The 24071-nt window shown below is 43.8% G+C and overlaps 1 protein-coding gene across 4 annotated transcripts in view; it reads right to left on the reverse strand.

Annotated features, from left to right (window-relative positions):
• LOC147011099 (uncharacterized) overlaps positions 1 to 24071 on the reverse strand; it is a 45435-nt gene that overhangs the window by 16996 nt on the left and 4368 nt on the right. For all 4 annotated transcript variants that reach the window (XM_085860492.1, XM_085860490.1, XM_085860491.1 and 1 more), the window contains exons 4-5: positions 18668 to 18793; positions 13901 to 13992 (exon numbers count right to left, since the gene is read on the reverse strand). In XM_085860492.1, coding sequence (XP_085716618.1) covers positions 13901 to 13992; positions 18668 to 18793 — 218 coding nt within the window. The remainder of the gene's footprint in view (positions 1 to 13900; positions 13993 to 18667; positions 18794 to 24071) is intronic.

A 24071-nucleotide genomic window follows, 5' to 3' on the forward strand; every position in this document is an offset into this window, starting at 1 on the left:
GGCCAGTTTACCGGCAGCTATTCAAACCTCCATATTCCTGAGCGGCTGGATTTTTCTTCAGGGAGCCCAGGGTGCGGGAGCCGAAAGTCCAAGGAGCTCAGGCTTCAAGGAGTTTAGTGCAATATTTTTTGTGTGAAAGCCTGCCAGTTTTACCAAATCAAAGATCTGAGTACGATGCTGTCAAGATAGAGATAGAGGCACAAGACCTAATCTCCAAGTCATGACTTTTGAATTGTGATCATTGCAACAAGAATGATTCGACCCCCCCCCCCGCCCCCCGCCTGTGAAACACCTGGATGACTGCTTGTAGCTGGGTCAGGATTCAAACCCAGGTTGGACGGCTTAGGGTTGAGTGTGTGTACCTCGAGTGTGCGTACCAGCCCAATAAATAAATAAATATTAATATTTACCCAAAGAACAACACAAGAACACAATGTCATCTTATGTTAGATCTTATGAATGATCACAGGGGATATTATTGAGGGAAGTGAGATTAAAAAAAAAAACAAAGAAAAGAATGTTTTAATCCAAAAGCAGATAAGAAAGTGTTAATACTTCCGGAAGGTGGGAGGGGGAAGAATAAATAAATAAATGAATAAACAAATAACCCCCCAATAAGTATTAGGAGATAGAAAACCAAATTCAACCTTGGATGCCGATGAGAAGGAAAAAAGGAGAATATATAAACCAGTCTGATAGAAAAAACCAGGCCATTTGATCTCTGATGTACAGTTAAAGGTGGGGCAATAGAAACGCCCAAAGAATCCCAAGGTGAATAAAGATCCAGGTGTGTATGGTGTTGGGTGGGAGGAGAGTGGGGGAACAGCTTACCTGGTGATATATTTCAATACTCATGAACTGAAAGTGCAATATGAACCTTTCAGCCACATAATGTTGATATACATTGTTGTGGAAATGACTCCTGGTGGTTAATAAATGCTTATCCTTTTGAACCCTGAGCTCATTGGCCTTTCGGCTCCCCCACCCTGGACGACTAAACCGTCTCCTCCACTCGGTTTTCTGGTGAGGAGGGTGCACGATATGTATGAAACCCAGCAGGATTAAAAGGTGAAGGAGCTCCTTCTGAGCCAACGGCCATCCGTATCTCGTGCCCAACTGTGTCTGCAGACGTCCTCCTGCAGTTGGGTTACTTCTTATTTGGACGTTGGTGGCAGGATTTGCACTCCGGCCACCGTAAAACCCTTCATTCCATAAAACATTCTCGAAGCAAAAAAAATATCTGAAAACCCACTCTGTGGGAGTACCTCCTGTGCAGCTTCCCTTCGCAGGACAGCTCACCGGATGACGGGATTGGGGCAAAGCCTTCGGGACCCCCAATCTTTGATGATAGGAGGGGAACCACGGGGTAACATCCCTGGGTCAGATTGTGGGAGAATGTGTCAGAGTGGTGCTGAGGTGTCGTCCACCAGACGGCGGTCTCCTTGGGTTAACCTGAGGCGGTCCCTTCGGGTGGGTGCCTGGAATGTCCTATCCCTAAGAGAGGATGATCACCTGTCTCTGTTATCATCTGAGATCAAGTGTTTGAACATTGGTATTGCAGCACTCTGAGATTCGGAGACCAGATAGTGATGAGATCATGGCGGGTGATTGCACCTATTAATTATAGGTCTGGTCACTGATGGTTACCCTGCCCAAGGAGTTGATTTAGTTGTGTCCAATAAGCTGATTCCAATGATAATTGAAGTACCACCGGTCAATGACCTTATTATGAGACTAAGGATTCGTCACTCCTTGGGTGTCATTTCTCTGCTCCGACTGAGGCGAGTGATCTCACGGTGAAGGACGCATTGTACGCCACACTCGAGTCTGTGGTTGATCAGTGCCCCAGGAGAGATACTCTTCTCGTCTTGGGGGATTTCAATGCATCGACTGAAACTGATAGGGATGGTTATGAGACATGTGTTAGTATATATATATATATATATATATATATATATATATATATATATATATATATATATATATATATATATATATATATATATATATATATATGTATATATATATGTATATACACACATACACACACATATAGTTGTAATTTCTCATCGATTGAATCGGCCCCAATGGTAGTAACCCCATTACATTGCATTTTGTACCGTTGGAATCCTCTTGGCAAATGGAGATGCAAAAAAACATTTTCAAACCTACAGGGTGCCCAGTCTGTGCATGCGCAGACATTGACACCTGTGTTACTGCACAAAGCTACAGGTTACTGAAATTATAGCAACTGATTTTGAAGAAATTGTGTTATTAACTTTAATAACGAGGAGGTTGTGCAGTATCCCGCAGAGCTCCTGAACACCCTGGACATATCTGTGTTAGTCATTCTGTGGATTATTATTCAGTGGTAGTCATATTATTATTCAGTTGAGTCGTCATTATTGTGTAGTATTGCCTTATTATATCGTATTTTTGCCTGTATTGCCTGTTATTCTACATTAAATATTCGATATATTGAATTGGTGTGGCTTGGGATCTTCGGGATCTGGGTTCAAATTCTCCTTGGCAGTTGAATTAATACCAGGTGGGGTTGACTCTGCCTGTCATCCTTCTGAAGTTGGCAAAATGAGTACCAGCTTGTTGGGATGATTGAGCCATTGGTGTATCCTGTGTCGGAGTGGTGACCCGTCCAGGATTGCGCCCAATAGCCAAGGAGACTGTTTCGGCAGCTCTGTTCAGAGTGTGGTCCCAATGGAATGGATGGATATACAGTATTGTATTCATCAATGCTTGTCAAATTTTATGTGATTAATTAATTCGAATAATACATAGTACCTGGCTTTCTTTTTCGAAACCATTGGTCCCCAACCCGCGGCCCACGGGCCGCATGCGGCCCACGGAGCCCAACACTGCGACCCGCGAGGACTTTCCAATCAAAACACATTTTCATGAGGCAATCTTAAAGGGGTTTACACATTGCCACTGCCGGCCGGCGCCGTGACCTGAAAAGCCTTACACAATGTCGCTGCCGGCCACTGGCACTTACCGCCGGAAGGAATCAAATCAATTTGATTTTACCTTCCGGCATCTTGTGGCAGAATTTAAAATTAATTACATTTAATTAAAAAATTAAAATTAAAAACGCATCAAGTTTCTCATTGACTCTGAAAATGTTTCTCAGTATCAAGTTTCTCAATAAAATGCATCAATTTTTTTTCTGGCTCCCAACATCCTTGGGAGTAGTGAATGCATGGGATCAAAAGGTTGGGGACCACTGATCAAAACGCTAAATTCCTTCCACACAAGTTGTGGATACCTTTGTATGTACATACATACATATATATATATATATATATATATATATATATATATATATATATATTCAGATATGTATACCCACAAATACTTTGAGACCTGGGAGGGCTCCATTCCACCTTGTGAAACCTGCATATGGAGATAAGCAACAACACACTATCGCTGTACTCCATGAGTGGGATAAAATAAAATTAAACACACATTAACAACAACATTAACACTGTACTTTGTGGCCAATCTATTGTGAGATCGTATATCTGTGAAAGTTACTGAACTGGTTCATCACGAAGACGCCTTAGGTTAATCGGACCTGAGTGTAAAACGAGATGACGCCCATGATCCTACAAGTCCAAGCATTTCACCTCGTTCTGTCTGACTCGAAAGACTCTAAAGAGTGCAATTGCAACTCATTTCTCACTTATTCTTGGATCTGAATCTTTACAGCTCCCTTTAAGTTGATCCTATGTTGAACAAAGGCTCACTGACATACCTACCTGATTGAAGTAAGGAGGTTGTTGATATGTTGGACGACCCCATACAGGGTAGTGTGGGTGACCACACCTCTCTACTTCTCCATAATCCAGTTATCACAGGTAAAACGAAGTGTACTCGTTCACCTTTGAGCCGTCTTGCCTGGATTCTGATCCCTGACCCGACTTTAGACTGCATTCCTGGGATGCAAGTTGTGACAGCAATTGGTACGAAGTCCTTTGGATGAGCCACTTATAAGTCAGCAGTTTATAATCTGAAAACTTGCTTGAGGATGTCATATATCCCATGATGTTTTTCAAAAATAGGTCATTGTGTGGAGGTGCTGCGGCCAAATTACAAATTACTTTCCAAAACTACGGAAGGTACCGATGTGGAACCTCTTGTAGTACCTCCCATATTTTTGGGAGGTACATAACCATGCCTACAGAAATGATGTCGCATGCAACCATGAATGAATGAATGAATGATGAATGAATCAATGCATCAAGTTATCCACATCAATGTAGCTTTCCAGGAGATTCGTGAGATAATGAATCCATTCATGAGGATGGATTTCATTGGGTGCTGTTTTTGAATATATCGTCCAACATAAGCAAAAAGTGGTGGAATTCTTGACCTTTCTCCCCCACTTCGTTATACATTCCAATTCTATTCATACCAGGTAACTCTCCTCCCAACAGCTGTAGAAGTTAAAAATTGACCAACCACCTTTGTTTTGACCCTCAAGTTGTGCCTTGTACACGAAGTCGATGCACATTTGGCTGAAGGTTCCATTTCCGTGTTGCATAATTTATTTTCTTTTTGCGCAAGGTCTTTGTTTAGCGTCTCAGAGAGAAACTAAAAAGGGCAGCAGGTTTTCCAACTACCAAAGGGTATTGTGGAAAGAGGAAAGGAGAGATCGCACAAATGGACAACAATGGTCCAGAGATGAACAGAATGGGAAAGAATCAGCGATTACAGAAGAGATCATTGATGTGCAATGTACATGGTTGAGCGTGTGAGGTAGTGATGGGCCGCGCACACATCAAACATAACATACTGTTATGAATTCGCGCCTGCCGACTTGCGATCGGCCGCTTTCCACTAATAGCAACCTACGAATGCTACGATGCTACGAAATGCTACGAAAAGGGTCGTAGCGTGATCTGTCGGTTCAAAATAACAATAGAAAAAGAAAAACCTACCTCAAAGGGTCACAGCCCGATGAACACGAAGAATTCCCTCTAAACAACGGTGGGGAAACCTATCTGAACACTCACATACCGGGATAACTGATCTAAGGAACCTTTATGGTGTTCTGCGAATTTCCACAGCCGTAACAATACATAACACACGTAATTCTGAACATACATACCATTTGTTTATTTTTAGATTAGCAAAGTAGATAGTTACTTTTTGGTTGAATGTGCCTTTTTTTCCTTTTGAAATGTGTAATCCAAACCACCCAATCATATACAGTATATATCGACTCCTCCCGTGCTCTTCTTGCCAAAGAAAGCTGCTTCAACCGTGTGTGAAAGCCGACCAAGGTAAGCCCTTTGCTGTTTCAAACCCTTCCCAGAGTTCCCCCACAGGGATAAAGGGAAGCACTGGCAGGGAAAAAATTTGATGAACTGACTTGTTGGAAAAATGGCATCTGATGATGGTGCCACGTTGAAAGTCACTGAGCTCCTCAGTCCAACCCATTCTATTGCCATTGTTTGTCTATGGAGATTGCATGGCTGTGTGCTTCATTTTATACACCTGTCAGCAATGGGTGTGGCTGAAATACCCGAATCCACTTATTCGAAGGGGTGTCTGCATACTTTTGGCCATGTAGTGCATATATATATATATATATATATATATATATATATAAATACATATATATATATATATATATATATATATATATATATATATATATATATATATATATATATATATATATATATATATATATATATATATACAGCGGGGAGAACAAGTATTTGATAAACTGCCGATTTTGCAGGTTTCCCACTTACAAAGCACGCAGAGGTCTGTAATTTTTATCATAGGTTCACTTCAACTGTGAAAGACGGAATCTAAAACAAAAATCCTGAAAATCAAAATGTATGATTTTTAAATAATTAATTTGCATTTTATTGCATGAAATAAGTATTTGATACATCAGAAAAACAGAACTTAATGTTTGGTACAGAAACCTTTGTTTGCAATTACAGAGATCAGACGTTTCCTGAAGTTCTTAAACAGGTTTGCAGACTGCAGCAGGGATCTTGGCCCACTCCTCCATACAGATCTTCTCCAGATCCTTCAGGTTTCAGGGCTGTCGCTGGGCAACACAGACTTTCAGCTCCCTCCAAAGATTTTCTCTTGGGTTCAGGTCTGGAGACTGGCTCGGCCACTCCAGGACCTTGAGATGGTTCTTACGGAGCCACTCCTTAGTTGCCTTGGCTGTGTGTTTCGGGTCGTTGTCATGCTGGAAGACCCAGCCACGCCCCATCTTCAATGCTCTTGTTGAGGGAAGGAGGTTGTTGGCCAAGATCTCGCGATAAATGGCCCCATCTATCCTCCCCTCAACACGGTGCAGTTGTCCTGTCCCCTTTGCAGAAAAGCATCCCCAAAGAATGATGTTTCCACCTCCATGCTTCACGGTTGGGATGGTGTTCTTGGGGTTGTACTCATCCTTCTTCTTGCTCCAAACACGGCGAGTGGAGTTTAAATCAAAAAGCTCTATTTTGGTCTCATCAGACCACATGACCTTCTCCCATTCCTCCTCTGGATCATCCAGATGGTCATTGGCAAACTTCAGACGGGCCTGGACATGCGCTAGCTTGAGCAGAGGGACCTTGCGTGCGCTGCAGGATTTTAATCCATGACGGCGTAGTGTGTTATTTATGGTTTTCTTTGATACTGTGGTCCCAGCTCTCCTCAGGTCATTGACCAGGTCCTGCCGTGTAGTTCTGGGCTGATCCCTCACCTTTCTCATGATCATTGAGGCTCCACGAGGTGAGATCTTGCATGGAGCCCCAGACCGAGGGAGATTGACTGTTATCTTGAACTTCTTCCATTTTCTAATAATTGCGCCAACAGTTGTTGCCTTCTCACCAAGCTGCTTGCCTATTGTCCTGTCGCCCATCCCTGCCTTGTGCAAGTCTACAATTTTGTCCCTGATGTCCTTAGACAGCTCTCTGGTCTTGCCCATTGTGGAGAGGTTGGAGTCTGATTGATTGAGTGTGGACAGCTTTCTTTTATGCAGATAACGAGTTTAAACAGGTGCAGTTAATACAGGTAATGAGTGGAGAATGGGAGGGTTTCTTAAAGACAAAACTAACAGGTCTGTGAGAGCCGGAATTATTTCTGGTTGGTAGGTGATCAAATACTTATTTCATGCAATAAAATGCAAATTAATTATTTAAAAATCATACATTTTGATTTTCAGGATTTTTGTTTTAGATTCCGTCTTTCACAGTTGAAGTGTACCTGTGATAAAAATTACAGACCTCTGCGTGCTTTGTAAGTGGGAAAACCTGCAAAATCGGCAGTGTATCAAATACTTGTTCTCCCCACTGTATATATATATATATATATATACATATATATATATACATACATACACATATAAATTGTTACGGTTCTAGGAACTGTATGCAGACAAACATACAGTGTCCCAAGTCAGTTATTCCATTAAGTATATGTGCAAATAGAACCCCTCCTTGTGTGTAGTGGGAGAGCAAAAGGGTTGCATTGCGATGGCTTTTAATTAGGTTAATAAATCATTTCTCCCCTTTTATTTTGAACGACAGTACCCTCCTCTCACTTGCTACTCTCGCATGGGCTGAACAAGCGCTTGTCCACCTACTCGCCTCACCGGCGACTCGCTTTCCGATGCAAAATCTTTGTGCAGTACCTTTTTGGCGAGTGCGGACACGCGTGGAGTGCGCGGGCTTCTCGGTATGGCCGAAACCCTGACCAGAAAGGGCAGACCCATGGAAGCCCCGTCCAATCATAGTGGACAGTGACATCAGCTTCGCCAAGGCCCCCCCCCCCCCCACTGAGTGAGATCTATAAATTACGAAGCAACCCTGAGGGAGGAGCGTTGGAGTGAGACAGTTCGTTGGCTGGTAGGGAAAGAAAGGAGGAAGGTCGTGGAGTGGTTGCGCTCTTTGGGGGTCATTCGTTTTGAGTCAGAGAGAGCTGGGAAGACCTCGACCCGACCTTGACCAGGTCTCTCGTTGGGTCCTGTCTGCCGCCCTGATCCCCACCTCGGACTCCACTCGACCCGACCCGGGCTCCTTCGTAGACACGGTCACCACGGGTGCGGCCGTAGACCGAGCCGCACGACCATTGACAGGTGCCGCACGATGGAGCATCCCTTCCTTCCAACGTTCAGGTACCCCAAAGAACTGCGACCTCAGCTCACCTCGCTCTCTGGCTGCGGGGGTACCTTTGCCATACATCTGGGTTTATTTTCATCTGAGTGTGCAGATGAGTGTGTGGTGCCATCTTTAAGTAGAATTACATAAGTGTTTTTATTTCATCATTGTAAATCTTGCCTGTTTTATTCCCACATAAGTCTATTCTGTGTCCTTTTGTAAGTTGATTGTAACTAAATTATTGTAGAAATGTTCCCAGTTCGTTTTTGTCTTTTCCTTCATTGGTCCAGCATGGTTCGGATCTGAGTTTAGCCAGGTCTTTATGCCTGATAATCTGTTCATTCTAGCCGGTACGTTCTTGGCAGGTCTGCTCAGCTGCATCCGATCCGGAGTTGGTAGTTGGTACTCTACCGTAGTTGGTAGAGTGATCCGGTTCGGGCAAGGCGTACCGAGGGCGTGGTTCCCCGGTAGTTGAAACCGCGTGGTTAATTAGGTAAATTGATTCTCGACAAAAAGACCCTTCGTCACGCGGTGGAGGTATTGGCGTCCACGGTCGGTTCAGTGACCAGCCGCGTCACGGAATTATCCGGAGCGACGGCCTACAATTCCGGGAGTCTGGTGGGAGACGACGTAACTTCCCCCACCTAGTGGTCGTTCTCACCACCGGACCCTGGCCCGCAACAATATATATTTAAAATATATATATATATATATATATATATATATATATATATATATATATATATATATATATATGTATATATCTTCTTCTTCTTATTTCGGCTGCTCCCGTTGGGGGTCGCCACAGCGGATCATCCGTATGATCCGCATTGTGATTTGGCACATGTTTTATGCCAGATGCCCTTCCTGACGCAACCCTGGTCGCCTCTTACGACATAGGGATATGGTACACCTATTTTAACCGGGGTATACATCGGCCCAGTACACTGGTACTCATTTCGCCGACCTCGGAAGGATGGCAGGCTGAGTCAACCCCCTGGTGTATTAATTCAGTGGCCCAACGGGGCTTGAACTCAGGACCTTTTGGATTCCAAGCCACTGCCCTAACCACTGCGCCAACACCAGGCATATATATATATATATATATATATATATATATATATATATATATATATATATATATATATATATATATATATATATATATATATATATATATATATATATATATACATACATACATATATACATACATACATACATAGTTACATATCCATCCATTGGGAGCATACTCTCTGCAGAGCGTTAGTGCTGCCTAAGCAACCTCCTTAGCTACTGGGTACAATCCTGGACAGGTCGCCACTCCGACACAGGATACCAGCATGCTGGCACTCATTTTGCCGACCTCGGAAGGACGACAGGCAGAGTCAACCCCACCCAGTATTCATTTAATGGCCCACCACCCTTACCATCAATAGATACTGTATATATATATATATATATATATATATATATATATATATATATATATATATATATATATATATATATATATATATCGATATGTAGCTTTGCAACAGAGTATGACACATCAGAATCAGAATCAGAATGTACAGTGCCTTTAGAAAGTCTACACCCCCTTTCAAAATTTTCACATTTTGTTGCCTTTCAGCCTGGAATCAAATTGCATTAAATCAGACTTTTTCCACCTTTATATGCACATCGTAAACCACAACTTCCAAGTGAAAAACAAATTCTAAATTAATTAAAAATACAAAACTAAAATATCTTGATTGGATAAGTGTCCACCCCTTGAGTTAATACTTGGTGGAAGCACCTTTGACACCAATTTCAACTGTGAATCTGTTGGGATAGCTCTCCACCAACAATGCACACCTTGATTGGGCGATATTTTCCCATTCTTCTGAACAAAACTGTTCAAGCTCAGTCAAGTTGAGTGGGGTGCCAATTGATGGACAGCTTGCCTGTTGTTGGCTTTGCAGTTGTGTTGGCTGGATTGGAATCTTAGGGTCCTGCGTTTGAGCCCTGTTGGCTGCTGAATTAATTGACATTAATTATTTTTTAATTAACACCAGGTGGGGTTGACTCAGCCTGTTATCCTTCTGAGGTCGGTGAAATGAGTACCAGTGTACTGGTTTAGGGGCACAGCATCAGCTGTGCCTCAACGGAATGATAGCTACCTGGCAGCCAAGTGGCCATATGCAAGAAAAAGAAGATGGACAGCAATCTTCAAGTCATGTCACAGATGTTCAGTTGGATTTATGTCAGGGCTCTGACTGGGCCACTCAATGACATTTATCTTTTTGTACCTTGGCCACTCCAGTGTAGCTTTGCCTGTGTGCTTCGGGTCATTGTCATGATGAAAGGTGAACTTCCGTCCCAATTTCAGCTTTCTTGTGGAGAGCAACAGTTTTTCCTCGAGGATTTCTCTATATTTTGCTCCATACATTTTCCCTTCTATGCTGACAAAAATCATCCCCATAACATGATGCTGCCACCACCATGCTTCACAGTCGGGATGGTGTTTTTGGGTGATGTGCTGTGTTGGATTTGTGCCAAACGTAACGTTTTGCTTTTAGCCCAAAAAGTTCCATCTCGGTTTCGTCAGACCACAAAAACCTTTTGCCACGTGGCTTTAGAATCTCCACCTCAAACGGGACTCAAGGTGGGCTTTTTGAGTAATAGCTTCCTTCTTACCACTCTACCATACAGGCCAGACTTAAGTGTTTGGGATATTGTTGTCACATGTACACAGTGACCAGTCTTTGCCATGAAGACATGTAGCTCTTTCAAAGTTGCCATTGGCCTCTGTTGGCCTCTCTGATTAGTCTCTTTGCTTGGTCATCCAGTCTGGCAGGATGGCCTGATCAAGGCAGGGTCATGCTGGTACAATATGCTTTCCACTTCTCAATGATTGTCTTGACTGAGCTCAAGGGATATGGAAGGCCTTTGAAATATTTTTTATACCCATTTCCTGATCTGTGCATTTGCACAACATTTATCCTTGAGGTCTTTTGAAAGATCCTTGGTACTCATGATTGAGTGTTTGCTGTGACCTGCACTACCCAGCAAAGGAAACCTGCAGGAACAGCTGATTTTATTCTGAAATAATCAGAATCATGACAATTTAACACAGGTGGAGGCCAATTAACTTGGTGTGTGATTTTGAAGGTGATTGGTTACACCTGAGCTAAATTACAATTGCTATTCTAATAGGGGGGTGGACACTTATCCATCCAAAATATTCTAGTTTTGTATTTTTAGTTAATTTTTTGAAATGTGTCGAATTTGTTTTTCACTTGGAAATTGTGGGTTACAATGTGTAACGGAGAAGGACACTCAGTAGAGCGCACACCTTTGCTCTGCAATGCCTGATCCACGAGAACATATCAGTCCCAATACATTTTTGAAATATATCATTTTTGGTGCTATCTCTCAATTGTGAAGAATCATTTTTTTTAATTAAGTAATTCTCGTATCCAAATGCGCATTTGGACATCACCAAAATCTAAGCAATTTGTCGAGGTCACATGCCCAACCTGTCCACCAAATTTCATCTGGATCCGTCCACAATTTTTTGAGATATGCTGCACACAGACAAACAGACAGAACAAGAAGAAGAAGAAGACGTCGTGCAAACCACGATATTTGCAAAATCCAAAAAACACATTTGACCTCAAAAATTATTGCTGCTTGAATTCAACGATAAAATGTGCAACTCCTCTTCAAATTTCAAGTCAATCGGATGAAAATTGACAATTTGAGAAATTCAGCCTATGTTGACCTAAAAAAAATTGATGGTTGAAATCAGTGACGTGAAATGCAAATCCTTTTCAAATTTCAAGTCAATGGGATGAAAATTGAGGATTTTAGAAACACCACCTTAGTTGTTGACCTTGTGCCTATGTTGACATTTTGGTCATTGGTCACCTCAAAATAATTGGCTGGAGCACTGGACCGAACAGACATACATACAGACAGACAGACAGACAGACAAACAAGCCGGTAGGCGGACATGGGTAGTCGCCTACCCAATAGAAGCTGACACGATGGGCCCGTTCGATGGAGAATGACCTGAGGATTAAACTCAAGAAAATTCATGATTCGAGCTTCAAGGGTTAATGCTGCAGATTGTTTTTCCGTTAAAATACCCCCACATTTAGAGGTTTTTCGGCTGTTGCTCGGCAACGGAGGGGTGCATAGCAACGGTTCTTTCTCACACATAACTAGGATATACCATGAACCTACCATACCAGTTTCATGTATATCTGACTCGTAGTTTCTGAGATATAACAAACTTCGTTTTTTATTGTTTTTGACCAGGGTTCATTCAAAGTCTATCTTCTCCGACAGTTTTCATAGGATCCGGCTGGAAATTTTTGACAATATGGCTGAATGTACTGCCCACAGTCGCTCGTGGCCTAATTTTTGATTTTCGAAAAACTAAATTTTTTATGATTTTTCAAAAATTTCAAAGTCCCGTTGCGAGGTAACGGTGGTGTCCATAGCAACGGTTCTCATTTGCACACAACTAGGTCATGGTATGAACCTACCAACCAAGTTTAATCGAAATCGCCATTGTATTAACGGAGCACTGGACCCAACAGAGGGACAGACAGACAGACAGACAGACAGACAAACATATCGACTGAAAAAGTGATAATAGGGGTAGAACAAATTTCAAAATTTAAATTTTTTTTTTTTTCGACTGGATCGACTACCCAACATATCGACGGAAATACTGATAATAAGGGTAGATAGATTGACTACCCAAAAGGGCTGAAAACAAAATCTTCACCTTCGGTGGCGAAGGTAACAAGAAAAAGACGTTGTGCTTTGTAGGATACTTGTAAAATCCACCTCCCCCACACACCCCCTCCAAAGGTTTCCATGTACACATCAAATTGTCCATTTAATTTCGATTAAATTTGACAATCTTAATCAAAGCTCAGGTCAATCGGATGAAAATTGATTATTTTTCAGACTGAAATTGATTTTAGAAGTTTGACCTTGAGTTGACCTTTGACATATTGACCTCAAAAATAGTTAGTTTCCAAATTCAGTGATGCACGATGCAATTTCTGCTTCAATTTCAGGTTAATGAGATGAAAACTGACGATTTTTCAGAGGCAATTTGCTGATTTTAGAAGTTCGACCTTGAGATGACGTTTGACCTTTTGATTTCAAAAATAGTTCCTTTCCCAATTCAGTGATGGACTGCGTAATTCCTGTTCAAACTTCAAGTCAATAGGATGTAAATTGACGATTTTTCAGTTGAAAATTGATGATTTTAGAAGTTTGACCTTGAGTTGATCTTTGACTTTTGACTTCAAAATCAATAGCCTTCTCAGTTGAGACTACCTCTACAACTTGGTGAAGTTTCGTGAAGATCGGTTTAGAATTGTGACCTGCAGGCGATGGACAGTCAGACAGACAAACAAAAGAACAAAATGGACTAACCAATGTACAAAATGTCGATTTTGCAAGTCACAAAAAGACAGAGAGGGGTAAAAACATAATCTCCTTCACCTTCGGTGGCAGAGGTAATACAGGTGGGAAAAGTCTGATTTAATGCAATTTAATTCCAGGCTATAAGGCAACAAAAGGTAAAAATTTTGAAAGGGGGTGTACACTTTCTATAGGCACTGGAATGTAAATTTGTTTGTTCCATTTAATATGCTAATTGTTATTCAAATTGCTGCTCAGTTATTCCTTATACCATAATTGTACACAGGAAGAAGAAAAGGAGGGAGATCAAAAAAAGAAAATTGCCAAACAAGTGGTCTTACATGGGTCGGACAGGTCTCCCCAAAAGGCAGTTCTGGATAAGCAGCAGGTGTGTGAGAAGCATCTGCCTTTGCACCTCCGTTTCTTTATCACTCTGTGGACAGGGATGAGGGAAGTGGAAAAGAAGGAAAACGGACTTCTTTATGGACGGCTGCAACACGAACCATCCATCACCCAAATATGAGACCTCAACGAACAGTCTTAGACAGCTTCAGGACTTGATCAGCAAGCTGAGAGAAGGAGAGCGAGAGAGCGAGAGAGCGAGAGAGCGAGAGAGCGAGAGAGCGAGAGAGCGAGAGAGCGAGAGAGCGAGAGAGCGAGAGAGAGAGAGAGCGAGAGAGAGAGAGAGAGAGAGAGAGAGAGAGAGAGAGAGAGAGAGAGAGAGAGAGAGAGCGAGAGAGAGAGAGAGCGAGAGAGCGAGCGAGAGCGAGAGAGAGAGCGAGAGAGCGAGAGAGAGAGCGAGAGAGAGAGCGAGAGAGCGAGAGAGAGAGAGAGAGAGAGGAGAGAGAGAGAGAGAACACAGGAACCTGCAAGTAAGAGAGATGGGATAGGTGGGGTTAGGTATGAGTATGTATGCAATATTAACATGAGAGGTAGTTGCACTGCTTGTTTAATGCTCTGCACAGCCTCAAAAAGGCAGTTCCATAAATATGAAAGAAAAGAGTGGAACTAGGGATCCTGAGTGGAAATTCTGGACTTTGTGAGTTTAACCAAGAGGAGATTGTTGAAAGAACATGTGAATCCTGGAGGAGCTGCAGAGGGTCGGAGGACCGAGAGAGCAGAAGGAACCAGACCAGAGGAGATGCAGTAATAAACAGAGAGGATGCTGACCTGCCTACGAGGTGAGAGCAACAAGTGCTTTACTTTGGTCTCAAAGTGGGATATGCCAATAATGTTCAGACAAAAACTTGCGAAAGACACTGGAACATGTTAACAGAGAGAAAACCTGGGTTAGCACATCCAAAGGATGCTACTCCCGATGATCAACAACATGCATGCAAAGCACCAAGATGGCAGTTTCCAGCGTTACATTGATCCGTAAGTTGAACCCATAGGAGATGGTTCAAAGTCCAGGGTGAGCTAACTCTGAGCTATCCTGCTGGCACTGAATGCATATTTGAAAACAAAGATAATGATGGAAATTCCGATTCCAGTTCCATGACGAACGTATTTATTTTTAATTGGAATCTGTATTTTAATCAGACTCAGTGGTGTAAAGGTTAGAGTGTACTATCCTTTTAAATACTAAGCATCAAGCAAGGAAGCAGCACCAGCACGTACCATTGATAACGCTTTGGTGTGACTTGGCCGGGGCTTGAACCACTGACCTCCCAGACTCAGAGCGGACAAGCCAAGAGAACCTACATTATATTATATTATATTGAATTATACAAGCAGATAACGCGGTTCGACCGGGCTGTTGTAAGGGAATTATGTTCCAATAAAGTAGAATATTTGAAGAGTTTGACAGGAATTTCTTTTGACAGCACAATGACCGGGACCGGTGGAAAATCCGTGTAATGTAAAATGTGACTTCGAGTCCTCAACCCCTTTCTTCTTCAAATACGCATCTGCTCCCCCAAACCGATTCCAAGTCTGCATTCCTCCAACTCCCAACTCCAACTCCGCATCCCTCACCCCCCCCCTTCCTCACAAGGATTGACACACAGATTGATTAGTCCTGTAGTGACCACAAAACAATATGGAAGGTATCACTGGTTTTCAGTTTTTCATTATTTTCCTCTATTTTGGTTTTTTTACAAGTTATGTTCATTTGTTCTCCTAATCCCTTCTTTGTTTGGGGGTGTTAGGACAATATGCAAGGCTGTGTGAAATTAAGAGCTTCCCATCACCGAAGGCCCCGTTCACAATCTGCAAGGATTCCGTGCGCAGTATCACTTCACTTCCAATCACGTCTAACAAATAAATAAAATACAAACCCACTTTCAATTACTACCAACTCGTTTTTCATCGCCTCCAACTTGCCACGGATGCATTATTGAGGTTCGGTTTGTCGGAGAAATCTTTCATTTCCAAAACAATGACGTTTTCTTGGTGGAGTAAAAGGGACAAAATGGAAGTTATTCGTCTTTTTTTTTTTAACTATTATTTTCCTTTAACAGCATAATAGTCACTGGCTGTTCAGATTGCTAAGGTTTCTCGGTAATGTAAATCGATAGAAAGGTAATAGGACGTTGACAAAACTGACTGAATAGTTTGAGTTGAATTATATTTTTTACTTTTGGTAGATGTGCGAACCAACGATTCTGAGCATATGTACCACGTGCACAACAACAATGAATATTACTCGAAATTCCGTGAATATCGATATTTTTAAACCCTCTCATCCACTGTCTGGACCCAGGAGCTCTTAACCGAGGTATCATTCAGCATTGTATTTGCTGTGGTTAGAACGCTTACCCTGTTCAGACGCAATCAGAAAACTTGCATATATATATATATAGTATCTCACAAAAGTGAGTCCACCCCTCACAAATATGTAAATAATTCAGTGTAACTTTTTAAGCAGCTGAGCTAGAAGCAAAAGCTTAGAGCTGATGACAGAGTAGACATTCCACAATATGTATGCAGGCACAAAACTGCCATTTTATAAAAACAATGTGGCATATTATGAATATTTCTGAAAGAGGAGGCAACAAAAGTGAGTACACCCCTGCTATTGTCTACACAAAAAGTAAGTCAAGCATGGTTAAACAGCTTCCATTTTCATCATTTTCTGCATATTTAAGTCAGAGTTTTAAAGGTACAAATATGCGCCAAACAGTACACACAATGTCCATAGAGCTGAAACCTCCCTGGTATGTTAAAAGTGAAGAAGTGTACTCAATGCAGTAATTGTCTATCTGCTTGCTGAAGAAATAATTGCATCGGAAATACTGTACCAATCGCCATTGAGAAAGCAGCCTGGCTCCTCATGGTAAAGGGCTCTCGAAAGATGTCAAAGATCGAATCGTTGCCTGACATAAAGATGGGCAAGGATACAAGAAGATCAGTGATTCTTTGAAAGTAACCCCCAACACCGTGGCCAAGGTCATCCAGACGTTCTCCAAGAAGCGTACAACAATGAGTTGCGCTCGCCAGGACAGACCAGCAAAGATGACTCCTAGTACTGTTCGCCAAGTTCAGAATCTAGTCCTCCAAGACAGACGACAACATGCCACCAAGATTGTTGAAGATATTTCTACAGCTTCTGGCCAGTCTGTTAGTGCGCAAACCATACGTCGCACACTCCATCGTATCAGGTTGCATGGGCATCGTCCAGGGCATATGCCTCTCCTGAAACAGAGAAACAAGACAGCTCGCAAACAGTTTGCTGAAGCACATCAATCCAAGCCCCTGGACTACTGGCAACTGGTCCTATGGTCTGATGAAACGAAGATCAATTTGTTTGGATCTGATGGAGTGCAGCATGTCTGGCGGCGACCTGGGAAACAGTACCAAGAGAAGTGCGTTATCCCTACTGTTTAGCATGGTGGTGGTGGTGTCATGGTTTGGGGATGCATGAGTGCTGCCGGTACTGGAGAGCTCAAGTTCATTGAGGGAAACATGGATTCCACGATGTACTGTGACATCCTGAAGGAGAAGATGTTACCCTCCCTGCGAAAACTTGGTACAGGAGCTGTATTTCAGCACAATAACGATCCGAAGCATCGTTCCAAGCAGACAACTGCCTTTCTGAAGAAGTCGAAGGTCAACATGTTGGAGTGGCCAAGCATGTCACCTGATCTAAACCCAATAGAACACCTGTGGGGCATCCTGAAATGTAAGGTTGAGGGACGAAAGGTGTCCAACATCACGCAACTTCGAGAAGTCATTGCAGAGGAGTGGAACAGGATCCCAGCAAAGACATGTGGAACACTGGTCAACTCCATACCAAGTAGAATAGCTGCTGTGCTCAAAAACAATGGTGGACATACGAAATACTGAAAACAATAACACTTCAATGTGAGAAAGTACATCGGGTGTACTCACTTTTGTTGCCCCCCCCCCCTTTTTCACAGATATGCCCAGTATGCCACATTGTTTCCACAAAATAAATGTTTTGGGCCTGTACATGTATGACAGAATGTCTGCTCTATCATTTCTTTGAGTCTTGTGTTTATAATACATCGAAGTAAAAAGTTACAACAAAATATGTACATTTTTGTAAAAGGGGTACTCACTTTTGTGAGAGAATGTATATATATATATATATAAAACTTCTTCTTCTTCTTTCAGCTGCTCCCGTTAGGGGTCGCCACAGCGGATCATCCGTATGATCCGCATAGTGATTTGGCACATGTTTTACGCCGGATGCCCTTCCTGACGCAACCCTGGTCGCCTCTTACGACACAGGGATATAGTACACCTATTTTAACCGGGATATACACCAGCCCAGTACACTGGTACTCATTTCGCCGACCCCGGAAGGATGACAGGCTGAGTCAACCCCCTGGTGTATTAATTCAGTGGCCCAACGGGGCTTGAACTCAGGACCTTTTGGATCCCAAGCCGCTGCCCAAACCACTGTGCCAACACCAGGCATATATATATATATGTATATATATATATATATATATATATATATATATATATATATATATATATATATATATATATATATATATATATATATATATATATGTATATATATATATATATATGTATATATGTATACACATAGATAGGTAGATCATGCTGTAGGAAAAAAGATCTTGAGACATCATAAAAGAAGAACGTTCATTGGATATGACTGTCACATTCATTACCTGTGTGTCTCCAACTCTCTCTTGTCGCAGTAGATCACGGACCTGGGTTTCCAAATTTTGCATCTCCTCGCGCACTGTCGCACTGTCATTGGGATTTAAATCCGCCTTTTCCAGCAGTGTCCATGTCTGCAAAGTAAACATACAATTTGTCACTAACTTTGAACACAAGCGGTGTGTTTTACAGAGTTATATTTCTCATTTCCACATGTTCATGGCACCATAGTCATCCAGTGCACTGAACTTTCATGGTGGAGAGTACATGTTGCTTTGATTGCCCAAGCAGCAGGAGTTTACTTTACAATGAGCGTATTGAATTTTGAAAGCGCCAAATACAGAGCTGTGACTTTGTTCTGGCAGATTCATAACCCCCATCCGTCATTGCAATCTCTGCACAAGATCAGAAGCAAACACTTGAAGGGCACTTGGAGGAGCACATAACTCCACCCGGCTGATTAGTTTACGTTGTGTATCTCACTGATAGGCCGTATCTGGATTCGGACCTGAACTAAAATTTAATAAGTTTGGTCTTGTCACCAAACCAACTCATCCACCAAGTTTCGTCCGAATCCATCCACAACTTTTTGAAATATCATGCTATGTATCATTCTCGCCCCGTCATTCAATGGTGAAGAATCACTTCAAAAAAACATTTTCAGATCCGGATTCAGATCTTCACCAAAATCCAAACACTTCATCCTTGTCACATACTCAAGGTCTCCACAAAAATTCGTCTGAATCCATCCGGAACTTTTTGAGATATTTTGTTTACAAACAAACAAACAAATGAAAAATCACTCTTCGAGTGGACAACTTGGCCAAACGGAATAGCACTCAGTGGAGCACATACCTCTGCCAGGCTGCATAGTTTACATTTTGTATGCCACTGATACACAACATGGCCAAAAGTATGCGGACACCCCTTCTAATTAGTGGATTTGACTATTTCAGCCACACCCATTGCTAACAGGTGTATAAAATCAAGCACACAGCCATGCAATCTCCAAAAACAAACTTGGCAGTGGAATGAGCCGTACTGAAGAGCTCAATGACTTTCAACGTGGCACCATCATGGGATGCCTCCTTTCCAACAAGTCAGTTCGTCAAATTTCTGTCCTGCTCGAGCTTCCCCGGTTGTAATAAAGGGTCAGCCGGACGCCATGCTGGTTTCAACACTGGCTTTATTCCCTCCTGATCGGAGAGTACTTCCGGTTCCGGGGACCGGTTATTATTTGGATATTACACCCCTCTCCAACTTGCATAAGAACAAAATACCATGTAAACTGTTTGGTAAGACGGTAAGGTAATACAATGGAACTAATTATCAGAACACGCAAACATATAAATCATTCTCATAGGTTCTACATTTCCTCTCTAACTGTGCAAGAGAATCTAGCGTGCTTCGGACACGGAATAAACAGATATAAAACACCATGGAGGGTCTGAACCAACTTAGAGTTCTTCAATGGGTCGACGCGTCCTTTTAATGGTTCTTTTAGGGCGCGTTGCGGAATCGGGTGTTGTCGTTGAGGGCGCCACTAGTGGTTGAGGAACTGGAACGGGCGTTGTTACGATGGGATTTGGGTGGATCGTCGCCGGGACCAGTTCATCGGGTGGAGGATCAAGGGGGATGTCACTGTCGATCACCTTGGATGTGGGTGTGATCGGCATGGCATGAAACCGAGACGAGTTTCTGGTCACGCTTGCGCCATCTTTTCATGCTGCGGTGATCATGGAGCCTTGCGCGTTGGTGACAACCATCGGTTTGGGGTTGTAGCGCGTGGAGAATTTGTTCTTTCGTTGTTGCCCAACGAGGACAACATCACCAATATTGATGGGGGGCTTTAACGCGCTGGCGCGGAGATCCTTGCGTGCCTTCATGAAGGTTTTTGTGGCGGCATTGTTGCGGCGGGCAAGTTGATCGTCGGGTCGCGGGTCAGAGTAAACAACTGTTGGGATTTTCATTCTTGGTTCCCACCCAAACATGAGACGGTGCGGTGTGAATAGAGTTGAGCAATGCGGGCTAGCTCGATATATGGAGGAACTTCTGTAGCTCCGTTCTCCAGTTCGATCCTTGTACGATCGCAGCGCGGAATGCCTTCATGAGGGGTTGTTGAAGCTCTCTGCTTGTGCGTTGGCTTGCGGCCATAGCGGGGTTATTTTCCGGTGTCGTACACCGACGGACGTGAGATAGTCTTTCCAAGCTATGCCCTGGAATGGGGGTCCGTTGTCTGTTTTTACAACAACGGGGTATCCGAACATCGCGAACACCGTTTCGACTATCGGTATAACTTTCTCTGCGCTAGTAGAGCGGGTGAGTTCTACCACAGGGTAGCGCGAGTATTCATCCATTATTATGAGCAAGTATTCACCCGTCAGTAGTGGACCGTATATCTTTATAAAGATATACTTTAGTCAGTATATCTTCACATATTGAAATGTAAATATATATATATATATATACACACATATATGATGGATATGGTAGATGGAGGAATTTCATAGGAAAGTTCGGATTCAATAGAGTTGTTTTGGTCCATAGATTTGTTGGAGACATGTCGATGTAAATTAAGTCGGGAAACTGTGTGGTTCAGTGTTACTTGTCACCAAACGGGGGGTGGTGCTGTTTTAATTCGATAGGGATTAAGGCCATGTTCCCCCAGTGTTTAATTTCCCCTGTGACCTTCCCCTACGTTTTTGTATTTACAAGCCAGCCATGAAAGAAGTGCATTATTAAGACAATACCAACAATAAGACAGCTGCATATCCAAGCAGGCAGAAGCCCCGCCTTCCCGGTTGTTGTGCCAGCAAGCCATGCCCGAAGGTGGATGATTGATGGGCGCAATATCAGAAGGAAGAGGTTTTTGGTTTTGTTGGTTCCGTTTGGTGTGCAAGGAATGCGATGGAGAGAGAACAGAGCTAGGATATGGCATGTAAGATCAGGGCATTATGGCTGGCTTTCCTTCGATGCATGAAGAAGACGGCATGATTCTCGTATTCGTGCTGAGGAAAATTGGCTTGCGTACCGAGCAAGACGTTGGCCATCGACTCTTGGCTGATCATGAGAGATGGACCTCGAAGCCTCGTGTATATCACCAAAAGAGACGGCACCAAAAGAGACCAAAAGAGACGGTTACGATCTCCTGGAACAAACAAAAACCAACAACAATGCTCGAGGGTTTTCCCGCCTGTTTCTCCCGTCGAAATTCTCCGCGCTCGGTGTGGGGGAAGTGCGATCCGAGCCGGCGGTCGAAGGTGAGAAAAGGGGGGGGGCCTCTTTTTGAGGGAATAATTCCCTGGCTCTGAGCCAAGACTGACTCCCCCTGCCCCCGCACGGCGCGGGGTGGAGGGAGACCGAGAGGTCACGCCCCCCTTCGAGAGGCTTCTCCAAGAAGCTCGAAGGGAGGCGGGGCCGAAAACGGGGCGGAGCGAAGGGCGGAGCCCCGCCCTACAAAAGGCGGGCAGGACGGACCTTGAGGGGTGGTTGGTCGTGAGTGGTTGGTCGAGTGGTTGGTCGAGTAGTTGGTCGAGAGTTGGTCGAGAGTTGGTCGAGAGTTGGTCGAGAGTTGGTCGAGTTGTTGGTCGAGTTGTTGGTCGAGAGTTGGTCGAGTTGGTTCTTCGAGGCTTCCTGTTTGTCGGGGGAAGAGTCCTGCGCCCGCGGCTTGGCAAGCGGCCTGTCACGAAGGCACGGACGGGAGACGCGGCAGCGCCGGTTGTGAGGTGGACCTGCGCGTCCGGACGAGGAGTGCCGGAGAGGGTTCGCCGGCCGCGAGAGAGGTCGGGGCCAGGCGCGACCACGCTGACGGTTGTGGGAGAGGGGCTCACCGGCCACGAAAAGGGAAGTCGCGACTTCTTTTTCCTTTTCCTTTGCTTTTTGTGTAAATGTCTGTGGGTGGCGCCGTCCGTCAAGTAGTATTGTTTTAAGTGTTGCCGTGTTCGCGTATTCGGTCGTAGCTCTGCATTGTTGTTGTTGTTTTAAATTGATATATGTGCATTCTGACTGTTTGGCTGTATATGTGTGCTCTGTGTCTGTGTGAATAAAGTGCTTGTGTGAACTTGTTCCCCGTTTCGCTGCGTCCTTCCCTTTGTTGAATCTCCATCTTGCTTCACGTAAAGGGTTCATAGTGGGCTTAATACGCCTGATAAGTAATCGGAACCGTCGAGGCCAACGATAACACCGCTCAGTTATCCCGATAGTATGGAACGGACCGCTTAAGCGGCCCGATCGCCTGGTTTACCATCCGCGTGGGTACTTAGGTAGGTCGAGTTTGGCGAACAACCCTATCCCACACGGGTGGCCGATTGGCACGATCGTAGTGAGGCCGAAAGGCCCACCCATGACTAGCTCCCGGCGTTAGTCCGAGAGGGTCACGACAGAATTGTCTGTCCGGTGGGCAACGTGCCGCAATTCGAGTCACGTGGCCGATCGCATGCCGGCGGGCGCGAATTCGCAACAATATATATATATATATATATATATATATATATATATATATATATATATATATATATATATATATATATATATATATATATATATATATATATATATTGTTGTGGTTACCAAATTCGCAAACCACCATTCAGGTCCCTTAGGTGAGGTATCTCGGTAAGTACATGTGTAGTTAGGCCCAAACCCGTTGTCTAGTGGGAATACATGTCATTTATGCGTGCTGCGACTCTTCAGGATAGCCGTTTTTCTTTAACTATCTTTACTTTGGACCAACCGCCATGATTACCACCACAACCACAACATCAACCACCAACCACAACGCCGCTTCACCACAACCGCCACGACCTTCACGTCACACCTCGCAGCCGTCGCATCGCCACCGTTCTTGCGCCGCCTGTGGGTGCCGGTGTTGGGCTCGTGCAGGGCGCGCGCCGAACAGCGTGTACAAAATCACGGATTTTGTGCTTCAAAAACGGATCAAAAACGACACACGCCCACTTTTTGCCGTCCAATCGGTGAGCGAGGGGCGAATTGGCCCCGCCCCCAGGGCGATCGATATATGCAAATTTATGGATCAAAAAGCCTTCACGCCCACTTTTTCTTGGGCCAATGGGGAGCGAGGTGAAAGGTCGAAGGGAGGGGGTCAAAGATGAGAGGGCGAAGTTACGGGGCGGATAAAAGGACCGTGTTCATCAGTCCAAGAGAGTCCAACGGGGAGAGAAAAGAGCAGAGTCGAGAGGCGGAGAGTAGGAGAGTCGGAAACAGAGAGTCAAGACTTCGCGGGCGGTGGAGCTGCTCGTCGTGTGCGTTGGAGTCGGAGCAAGGGGACGGAACTGTGGAGAGGCGGCGACACCAGACGAGGGGGTGCTCGCGTCGTGCAGGAAGCTGCACCCGAGGGAGGCCGACAGCGCGACCTGGCCGAGGTGGAGACGCTCGTCGCGGGATAATAAAGAT

The sequence above is a fragment of the Eptatretus burgeri genome, chromosome 16 (assembly GCF_056783735.1).
Source record: "Eptatretus burgeri isolate ZD-2024b chromosome 16, Ebu_testis_v1, whole genome shotgun sequence".
NCBI lineage: Eukaryota > Metazoa > Chordata > Myxini > Myxiniformes > Myxinidae > Eptatretus > Eptatretus burgeri.